The sequence below is a fragment of the Pteropus vampyrus genome, unplaced genomic scaffold (assembly GCF_000151845.1).
Source record: "Pteropus vampyrus isolate Shadow unplaced genomic scaffold, Pvam_2.0 Scaffold32, whole genome shotgun sequence".
NCBI lineage: Eukaryota > Metazoa > Chordata > Mammalia > Chiroptera > Pteropodidae > Pteropus > Pteropus vampyrus.
Window position 1 is genome coordinate 2,484,715 of NW_011888813.1, and position 11,638 is coordinate 2,496,352.

The window sequence follows — 11,638 nt, forward strand, 5'->3', positions numbered from 1 at the left end:
TGTCTGTAAGCACTCTGGAATGTGCCTGGAATCTACGTGTGATTTTATCTTACTCAAACTTCAAGGTAGCACACATGTATATGAGGAATCACAGAAGTGAGCCATCTCGGTAGTTGGTATCCGATTTGGAAATCACACAATTATTTAGTTCCTTTTCAGACTTTCTGGAAAATCCATGGTAACAGTCCCATTAAAAGGTCCAGCCAAACGTATTTGCAAGAACAATATTTACACATATACGTGAAGAATGATATTTGCCACCAGAATTAAATAATGGTGGACTATTTTTTACTCATGTAAACAAAACGGGTTAATAGGTAGAATTTTACTAGTTTTACCCTTTTCTTCCCCCCACCAGCTCCTGTGGAACTTTTCGCATTAGATACAATATATAAGAGCTTCACTCTGTGCACAAGTTTGCATTCCAGTTTTACCAAGCAGATTTTATACTACACTAAACCAGTATTTGTTCTTCTGGGAAGTCTTCGAGTCCAAATCTTTCTTCTAGAATACTGGGACATGCTCTGAAACATTACCTTTGTCTCGTTCTGGCTTCATGCTTTTTTGTTTCTAATCATTCTCTCTTCAAGAGAGAGGAAGAAATTGCCGCATGTGAAGGGTGTCCTCACCTTGCCTGAACCTTGTTTAAGAAAAGGGGCTCACCTCTCCCTGAGGATATACTTAACTCTTAGGTAATGCTGTCAGTTTCTCAGTTAGCTAGCAGTAAATCTGATGATTATTTCTTTGCCAAAGATGAAGGATGTTCTTTAAGATTGATGAAATTTCTTTCTTAATGTTCACTCCCTTGAGTTTTGCTTTATTTAAGGCTACTTTATCATTGGTTTTGGTGTTTATTTAAAAAACTTCAGAGTAGACAAATAGATCACATAAACCATGCATTCCATAAGTAGATTGCAGGGCCATTTGTGAAATCTATATATCACTTATCGCTTATCTTGTACTCCCCAGTGGCTCCCTCTGTAATGTGGAGGTTTTGTTCTTTGTAGTTTTTGTTTTGTTTTGTTTGTTTTTTAAATTTTATTTTATTATTAGTTTCAAGTATACAGTACATTGGTTAGACATTTATATAGTTTATGAAATGGTGCCCCTGTTACTCTGTCTTCCCTCTGGCTCTACACCTAGCCATTATCTTACTGCTGACTGCATTCCCTATGCCTATGACCATGCTCCCTATCCCTATGACCATCTATCAGCTACTAATTTGTACCTCTTTATCCTTTCACCCCATTCTCCCAGCCCCCTAACCCCCCTCCCCTCTGGCCATCACCAGATTGCCCTCTGTATTTGTGAGTCTGTTTTTGATTAGTTTGTTTCTTGTTCCTTAGATTCTGCATACAAGCAAAATCATATGATATTTATCTTTCTCTGACTTATTTCACTCAGTATAATAACCTCTAGTTCCATCCATGTCATTGCAAATGGTAGGATTTCATTTTTTTATGGTTGAGTAATATTCCATTGTATATATGAACTGTTATATATATAGCCGTTCTGATAGGTGTGAGGTGATATCTCATCATGGTTTTAATTTGCATTTCTCTGATGATTAGTGACCTTGAGCATCTTTTCATATGTCTATTGGCCATCCGTATTTCTATTATGAACCCTCCCCTCCTCCCTGTGGAGCTCTCAGTCTCTGGGGATTACTTTAGGGAAGCTCCCTCTCCTGGGTCAGCAGGACAGACAGAGTCAAGAAAGGGAAGACCTGGTTCTACTCTTAGCTCCACCACTTAACACCATGTCAGGTCATTTCATCTCTCTGAGCATCCATTTACCTTTTTACTAAAACAGTAACAAAAATATTTGCCATTAACATTTCAGTGGGTATTGGGGGAAGAGGCATCAAATGAGATACTCCCAAAGAAAGCAATTGGAAAACCATTCAATGGTATGAAAATGTAAGGTCCTACTATTATGAACACCCCAAAACAACCAGAAGTGGGAGGGGAGAACCAAGTAACAAACTAAATAAAAGCAATTAAGTTGCTGTCTTCTCTAGGCCATCAGTCATTACGAGATCCTTGAGCTTTATGACTCCATTTACTAGAAGAGATGTTTGTCAGTCTTTCCATTTTGGGTATTAGCTATATAGTAATTGACATGAATAAACAATAGTTTTAATAGTGCTAACTACATCTACTAACATAATATATTTTAGGTCATCAATAGCACACTTATTTCCCAAAAGGATTTATCAATTTACAATAAAGAACACAAATGTGGATAAGGTTGGTGAAAGAAAAATAAAATAGAAATAAGGAATAGGAATCTGAAATACTAGAGAAAGACAAACATATACCTTAGCTTCATTAAATTTTGTACTAAACTTCTTAGGCAATGTTCAAAGAGCACCAGAGTAGGAGTTTGACATTGCTTATTTTCTTAACTTACCTACCCGGTGGTTTGCACGTTAAGACTTATTTTATTACTTAATTTATTATTCTACCCACGACACTTGTCTACAAGTAAATTATCTAGTTTTCTTTAAGTTTAACTCTCTCAAGCTTCCCCTGGGAGATGCTTACAAACTCGTTCCATTTTAACACCAACTAAAAATTATTTCAGGAAAAGCCGATTTGCTTTTTTTTTTTTTTAATTTTAAAAACATAAATATACAACCAACATTATATTTAAATGCCTTTCTGGAACCACTTGATCTTTGATTATTTGGTGGGGAGAATAACAAATTAATTTCATGTAGTCTATTGTATTTTATAACCAAACTTTCCTTATTTCATACGCACACGCGTGCATGTGTACACGTATATATGTATATATTATTTTCATAGCTAACATAAATCTTAAATAGGACCATGATTCTATTCCTATAGACAATCTCTCAAATAAGTAATATGCTATTTGGATATGGGTCTAGAAATCTTGAAACAATGTCATGATGGCAGGACCATGAGGTTTATAAGTCAAAACAATAACAATAATTATCCAAGGGGTCCTAAATAAAGAAAAGTTGAGTTGCCATCAGCAATTAAATTCTATTAAAATAATCAGTATTAGGCATCACAGATTTAGGAACTATTTATTGGAGAAATGTATGGACTAGAAAAAAAATTATCTTTAATTTTCCTTGAGAAATCATAGATCATCTATTTAATCAGCTTATTGTATAACTGCTCCCCAAGACTCCTTCATGATTTCTGTGAAGTCTACCCTTTTCCACCTGTCAATCCCACACATAGAATATACACCAAAACATAAATATTCATACCCTTACATCCAGCTCTGTCAAAATCACCATCAGCTCCATCTAGTAAATAGCTAACCAGTTATAAAAACAATGAGCCAAACTCATTTTGGATGCTTTTGGAACAAAAGAAGTTGTGAATTGAATGTCATACTTGCTCACTATTTGAAGATGGGATATATCCACTTTATCTTGGTTAATGGTGACAGTCTGGAGATTTCATTCCTGAAATACTGTGTGGGTTGGAACTCAGCAAAGCAACCTTAGCTGCTTGCAAACTTAAAAATCCTGCAATATTAAATGACCAAAATGCCACCATGGTAATTTTTCTTCAGTTGAATTGATCGCTTTTTTACTAGCAAGCAGAAAATTTACAAGGTCCTGATTATTAATAAATGTAGTATGATTTTAGCACCAGTGTAGTAAGCACGGTGAGAATCCAGTAATCAGAACTACTAGGCTCAGGGGAGAGAAAGCAAGTGATATGCTATCGCATGGCTCAGCAATGAAAATCTTTAATGGATCAGCAATGAAAATCTTTAATGGATCAAGGAGGGTTCTTATAGTTCTTGGGACAGTCCCGAAAAGTTGATTTGTAATCTGCATTTTAAAATAAGAAAATTAACTTTTTAATTTGAAAATGTAAACCAAAATAATTTTATGTTCCCCCTGGGACTCGGCATTTTATACTAAAATTAAATGAAAGCTCAAATTTATGTTTAAAAACCATGCAAAGCTAAAGAGAAAAAGAATAACCAGTTGTCAGAGTAAAAAGTTGTAACTATTAACTTCCTCTAAAGCAAACATCGGACTAATGGAACATTCAGGGTCTTTATTCACCCTTACTAGCAAATTCAGTACCCAGAGTACATATCTCAGTATTTATTTCTACATTGCAGAATAAGCCATATACTAAGGACTTTGTATCTTTTATGCTCTTTTTATCTGCAGAGTTAGAATTACCTAACATAGATAATAACAGAAGCAATACAAACAATTTTTTAATCAGATTTTATATTTGCTTACCTTAATATTGTCATAATGGGGTTTTGGACTATTTTTATTTAAAAATTGAAGCCATGGTGACCTCCTAACCACTATATATAAGAAGTTGTATATTTATCTTTTAAAATGCTCTTCCTCTTTATATTCTTTATATTGAAAATTACTGAACAAGGGCAGTGAGTAAGTAATATAAGCAGAATAGAAGGTTTGTAAAGTTATCTGTATGGTGAGAAGACCAGACTAGCTTTTGAAAACATGCCAAATCTGGGGGCTATGGCTTTGTTTTCATTTCGCTTTTGCCTTAGGAGAAAATGTGAAAAGCATAAAGTACAGTCAACTTTGCATCATTGGTATAGCTTATTTTGTAATTATATTAAGCTATAAATGGCATGTAGTGAAGACAGACTTTTTGGAGGCAGGAATGTTAAGCTGGAGACATAAAGGAGGTGCCACTTATTTAAGTCAGATATTTGGGTATCGGTTTACAGACAATGTAAACAAGTGACGTAGCCCATAGAACAGTTGGGAAGATCCAGATGATGAATTTGAAAAGGTTTTGCAAACTGTAAAACATCATGTATTTATGCCGCTGTTATCAACTTTCGACTTGTTCTTTTCATAGTAACAAAATTATTTCTTGATAGACTATAGATTTATTTCTGTAGTAGAATCTGCCATGTATTTCGGATAGACGAGGGTAAGAGTTTATGAATTGCCACAAGATGTCATAGACTCATTTGCATTTTTGGTGATTCTACACATTAATCACTAAGTAACTTTCAGTTTTCCAAATAGAGAATAAAAAGAATGGTGATGACATTTGTAATCATCCACAGAAGGGGAATTATTTAAATTCTTCACAGATGGAGAGATATCAAGGGTAAATCATTGTAGCCACATTTTTAATTTTAAGAAGCTTTGAGAGTGTTCGTGGATAGTGAGGAGCAAACATTGTTTTGCATATGGAATTAATCATAAACTTTCCATACCACAAGCCCAGATTCTCCAGATGACTATGGAGGACTTTTCAGATACCATCGCTAAGGCCTGAGAGGTTCACGAGAGGAAGATAATGTTATGTTACATGTAATATATAAAATGAGCATATTGGAGCAGCTAAACTAGTGACCTTTCAAAAAGGACAAATTAGATTTACATGCCTCAGAATATAATGTGGCTTAGTGCTTAAAGGATGACATATGACATATTCTCCTATTTCTAGTCTCATAGCAGTTTACTTGATTATTTCTAAATGAGCTACATAACTCATTTCTTCTTTAAACAACATAATTCAACCTAATATTCTCTGTAAACCAAATGTAGACCAGTGCTTGAGAATTTTAGCAAATGCTAAAGATATCTGAATGCTTGTCTAATGTTGCTTTAAAATAGTTTCAAGGATTGGACCGTGTTCGCTGGGAACACACACAATACAATCTGGTGCCAAATGTTCTCTGAACTTTGAGATAAGTAACATATGGAAGTACTCACTGTTGGTAACATACATACAACCATAGGAACTGCAATGGTGTAGTCTATTCTAGCTCCCAAATCTAAATGCTTTTCTCTAAGTTCAGATTTTAAAACATGTTTTTTTAAAATAGAATTTTTAAATTTGTTATGAAACTGTTTTCTTAATTTTTCTTCCAGCTTTCTTTCTAAGTATTTTTAAATTAATATCTTCTTACTAACCCCCTGGGTTTGTAAATAATAATAGTAAGAACATAAGTAATTATTGTAAATAGCAGTAAAAACACCGATAAACCACCTCATCGTAATTGACAACACCACTTACCATGTGCAAAATTAATTATACTGAGAGTTTTCTTCCTGTCTCCTGTATCTTCTTTTTGTAATTTAGTTTGGAGAAGGAGATAGAATCTGTTATATAATACCAGATAAACACTGCCGCTGGGGGAAAAAAATAAAGTTAATTTTTAAAAGGCCTCTGGAATTAATTTTTATCACCTTTTTTAAATTGCAGCATAATAGTGAAATAGGCAAATGCTTTAGTCATGTAAGTTAGTTTTCTCAGGCGACAGCTTTCTTTCCTGTGGGGCCGGTAGCGATGCAGGCATGCAAGGAATGATGGCTTTGGATCCACGTTTCCTTCAGTTTTGTGACATGTCTCTGGAACTGCTCCCAGCACCCCTGACCAGAATATCCTGACAGCTACGAGTTGGAGGAACTAGTTTTCTCTCTGGTGCCTGTCCTGGCAGAGAGAGAAAATTAATCTTGCTCTTGAGGAAGATGGAGTTGTTTGTCACACATTCCAGAGCTCTCGAACACAGCATGTAACTTGCCCTCTGCCTTTGGGCAGCAGGAATTGACGGTGGAAGGAATGTCTCTCACTAACATCTGCTTTGTTAGTACTTCATTTAGCTGCATCTTTAATTTGGAGTGACAGTCACCTTTACAGGCTTTGGAGGCCATCCCTCTCCACAGCTGTCTGTGCAGAGTCTCAACAGTGTGCCTACCGCTATCACCACACCATACTGTGCCCTGATGGCTCCCTCTCTCCTTGCTTTCGCAGCTGGCGCTACGTACATCTTTGGGAAGAGTGGAGGCCTCATCCTCTACACCTGGCCGGCCAATGACAGGCCCAGCACGCGCTCGGACCGCCTTGCCGTGGGTTTCAGCACCACTGTGAAGGATGGCATCTTGGTTCGCATTGACAGTGCTCCAGGCCTCGGTGATTTCCTCCAGCTTCACATAGTGAGTACCTGGCCTCGACCTGGATTCTCTTTCCTCCCTGGCGATCTGAGTTGTTAACCCAGATAAATGCAGGAGAACATTCTAGGTAGACATGGCAAAGGGGCACAAGCTTGTAAAAATTGCCTACGTCTGTTGGCACCATATCCAAGGGGTGGTCTGTGTGATAAGCCTATTCGCCCATTGAGACACGAACCGTAGAATGCCTTGGGAATAAAAAAATTAAAAACTCTTCTTGTCCAGACACCCTCCCTGTGTGGTGTGACCCTTCGTGAAATATTTAGCACACTCCTTAGATGTCAGTGAGAGGTTTACCTGTGCGGTTCATCTTTACCTGGTACAAGAAGCGAAGCCAACGTGAGCGTTGATCTCCTAGGCTGGGCATCACACAGCTTTCCTGTAAAGGGCCAGACGGTAAATATTTTGGTCTTTGCGAGTCATACAGTCTTTGTCAGAGCTATTCAATACTGCCATTGTAGTGTGAAAGCAGCTGTAGGCAATATATATTTTAAAAAGTGTATATGACTATATTCCCATAAAAATGTATTTATTAAAACAGGCTACAGGTTGTACTTTGGTAACCCTGTCCTAGTCTGCAAACTTCCTCACAGAGATATAAAGAGTATGTGATGAAAACTGAGGCCAGAGTGGATGGGGCAGAAAGGAAACAGCACAATGACCAAAAGTCGGTGTGTTCCTGTGTGTTGTGGAGTCACATTTTGCTTGTGTGTATAAGCACCTCAGCCACTGCCGATCATTAAACACAGTGCAATTCTACGAAATTAAAATGATTTGGAGGGAAAAAATTACTTCGTTATGAGGATAGAAAATACTTTTATAGCAACAATTAAACCCATTTTATCACCTGTGCAGTCTGCAGTTAAGAAAGTAGGCTAAAGAAAGAGATGATTCTCATCCATAAGGACCCAAAGTGCAGCCTCCAAGAGCAAAGAGAGGAATTGTTCTCATTAGTTAGCAATGACAAGGCTAGAAAGAATGGATTTAATTTGGAGCAATAAGAATTCAGCTTAAATAGCAGGGGGGGAAAGCAGTTTTAGAAGAAAGATCAACTGGGGATTACCACCAACCTCCAAAAAGGAGGAAAAGCAACATTTATGGGGGATCTTTGAATCCGAGCTTTGCTAATGTGCTGGTCTGCTGAGGGAAGAAAGCAGAGGGTGGGCTTTCATCCTGGTTTCCAGAGCGGAGGTGGCTGCCTGGCTACCACCACGAGCAGCGAGCTCAGCCCTCAAGGTGGTCCCCATCTCCAGCACCTGCTCTTCCAACATGCCTTGGAAACAGGAACAGCTTAGAGTGGAAGGCTTGAGCCGGGAGCCTGTCTAGTCTCAGCGTGAGCCAGAGCAGGGCAAGACTCTGCCTAGGAGTGCAGGGAAGGACTCGTTAGAAATGATCGCCTTCAGAATGTGGAAGAGGGGTCTCGAATAGAGTCGTGACCCTCCAGTGCTTTCTGAGATGCTTCAGGAACTATGTGGCACTATGAGCCTGAGCTTGAGCATTTTGAAAAGCCATGCCAAGGAGCACAGAGGAAGACAGCCGTAGTTAGTACAGTTTATCTTTATTTGGCCTCTAGGAACTACCGTAATTTACAAAACTCTGTGAGATTTATGCTGCATATAACTTAATGACTATTTCATGGCAACTATAACTAGGCGATTATTACCAGCTCACTTGCATTTTTGTGATGATTTATCTTCCTTTCTTGTTCACTATGACTTACTAAGAAAAACATGATTTGGTGCAGCCATGAGCATCTTTTCTGAGTCAGATAATCCGCTACCAATTTATGCATTTCTCCCATTCATGTTTTGGAGAGCATTTAAGAGAAATGTTTTCTTATTTTCTGACAGTTTACCTGAAATCGGCACTGTTTTTATAAAACGAAGGTGAGGAGCCTCGGGACTTCTAGGTTGAACCATAGCATTCCGTTTTAACATTTAACAAGCAAAAATACATGAAATTTTACTTCAAAATGCATAGAACCCCCACTGTTTACTTGGACTTATTCCAGAGATGCTGCCCTTGTTTAATTATTCTAGAAAATCCCAGCAGATTGTCCTGCAGAGCTTGGGTTAGAAAGGACATCATCTGCTCTTTTCAGAGAAAAGCAAGAGAGACCCTACGATGTGAAGAAACCTGAAATACCCGTGGCCGTCTCGAGCACGGGATCGCTTCATTGGTCTAGTGATTTCAAACCATTTTTTATTCCCTAGTGAATTATTTCTGGTGTCTACCAGAGAGAACAACTGTATGCGACTGTATTCTGATAAAAATTTATTTTTAAGAACAGATTTCAGGCTGTACTTGGATGGCCTCTGTATTAGGCTGCAGATGTCCTCATAGGGATGTAATGAACATGTGATTAAAAACTGAGACCGGAGTGGGCGGGGCAAAGGGAAGGTTCCTTACCACACCCGGAATCAAGGAGTCCAACTGGAATGTCAAAAGACTTGATTACAAAACCAGCCTCTTGTTTCGGACGTTTACACAGATGCGTCAGGAGAGTGAAGGCATCAATATTTACTAAGATACTGTTCTATGACTTTTACAGTCTGTAAAATGCGGATTTGTTTATTGAATGCAGTTTGTTTCCTTGCACTAAAGAAAATTACTCAGAAAGAAAAGAATTTAAGGGCCATTAATGAAAGTGGAAAGGGGTGGGCAGGAGTGGGGAAGATGTCATTCCCCTTTGCAGTTCCCTCAGGAGAAAAGAAACCCACTGGAGGAAGAAAAAAAAAAAAAAGTGACTGTAGATATGAAAAGGAGATCAAAGCAGGGTAAATCCCAGGGACAGGGGACAAAATAAAGAAGTGGGCCCGGGAAAGAGAGAACAGAGCTGCCTGCAGGTGAGCTCAGCAAGGGTTCCCATGTGGGCACAGCTTCTGCCAGTGTAGATGTTAGCTATGGAAACATAGAAGGAGTACTTTGGTGCTCCTGCTGGTTGTCAAGCCAGGATGGATATAAGTTGCTCAAAAACAAAGTGCGAACTCTGAAATTAGCAAGCCTGTGCCTGTATGTCTGTGTGTGGGGGCGGGGGGAGGCAGAGAGAGAGAGAGATAGCGAGTGTGCATGAGTGTGTGAGCAAGAGAAGGTGAGCAGTAGAGTGAGAGCAAGGAGGGAGAGGAAGAGAGGCAGGAGGGAAGGCGAGGGAAAGAGATTGAGGGTTTGTGTTTTAGAAACTGGCGTTGTAGGCAACTCCTAAAAATTCTTGAAGGGTTTTGAGCAGCAGTAACACTGTCAATGGAATAAGCTTTTACCCCCAAGTTAGCTTATTTGAAGGAAGAGAAAGTACCCTTCCAAGAACACCAGGGAGTCTGACCCTGAGCTGAGCACCCATTCTAGAAGAGTCTTGCCTGCTGTAGAGTGCTCGGAGCAGGAATGGCAAACAGGCTTCCTCTTGCCTGCAGCTCTCAGTGCCTCTCACTCTCTCACTTCAAGCTTTATATTGGAGAGATTTGTGAAGGCAGCAGGCAAATTCAGCAGATAGGAGTTCTGGCTTCCACTAGCCGTGTCTGCTACCTGTGCACCAGTGGGACTCGGTGGATGGATATAAGCTGCGCATTTATGACACTTGCTCTAGGCTACACACTGTCCTCCCTCACATACCTGACCTTTCCTATTTCTTTTTCTTTGTCATCCTGAAATTTCCATGCCTTAAAAACTCTAGGAAAATAGGTGTCTTCTTAAACTCATATTCCACTGGAGTCCCTGGAATCATTGACTGATGGGTTTAAGGCAGTCAGTCTCACCGTGGTCTTCACCACACCAGCCTAGGGTCTGCTGCACTAACGGAATTTGAGTTTTGTTTGGAGACTTAGGGAGAAAGGAGGAGAAATGAGCATGACTAATTCGGAGACATATATTTTGGGGACAGCAGGAATAATGTGGAGAGAGCTTCAGCAAAAGGAATTCTTGTTGGTGTAAGGTAAAGAATTGGTGCAAAGAAAGGGGGACACCAAGGCAGAGATGGAGGTGCTGTGCACACAGTTTTTCCTATTTCACTCAAATTATCTGTTGTTCTGGCCAAAGGAGCTCAGACTCTTCTTCCTTTTGTTTTTTGTTTTTTGTTTTTTTTTGTTTTTTTTTTTAAACCTTAAGTTTTCTACTCATCTAAGCCTCATGGTGGTTAAATAGGCTTTGACAATAGTGTTGAATAAAACAAGAATGAGATCGTTCAAGATCAGAGAAGGCCAAGAGATTGAAAAATTCAGACTGTTTCCTTCAAATTAGCTTACTTTTTTTTTTTTTTTGGTTCATACTTCCTTGATATACTGTTTTTTTCTGCGTCAATTATTAATGATGATATTAATGAAATCACGGAGGAAATGTGTTTGACAAAGGCAAATGATCTTCATTGAAGTATGCGTGCGTGAAATGAAATTCTGTGGAAGGAGAGTACCTTAAGACAGAGGGATTTTTAAAAATTAGTACTTCAAATATATTAGTTCTCCATGAAATCTATTTCTGAGAAATTAATCTGCTCAACATTCTGAGAGAAGCTGCTCTTACTTGCAAGTGACATCTGCCTCTCGACCCCACATCTAGGCTCTGTGGAGCTGTGTCGTGTTACACTCACCTTCATTTATACAATAGGGAAGAAATTGAATAAGACCAGAGAAAGGATTACCATGAAGCGCTTGCTGTTGCTGTCATGAAACCCTTGACAGTCTCTTTTTACCA

General features: G+C 38.7%; 1 protein-coding gene across 3 annotated transcripts in view; it reads left to right on the top strand.

The window, feature by feature from the left end:
* NRXN3 (neurexin 3) overlaps positions 1-11,638 on the top strand; it is a 1,427,156-nt gene that overhangs the window by 1,075,879 nt on the left and 339,639 nt on the right. For all 3 annotated transcript variants that reach the window (XM_023528800.1, XM_023528802.1, XM_023528803.1), the window contains one exon: positions 6,762-6,943. In XM_023528800.1, coding sequence (XP_023384568.1) covers positions 6,762-6,943 — 182 coding nt within the window. The remainder of the gene's footprint in view (positions 1-6,761; positions 6,944-11,638) is intronic.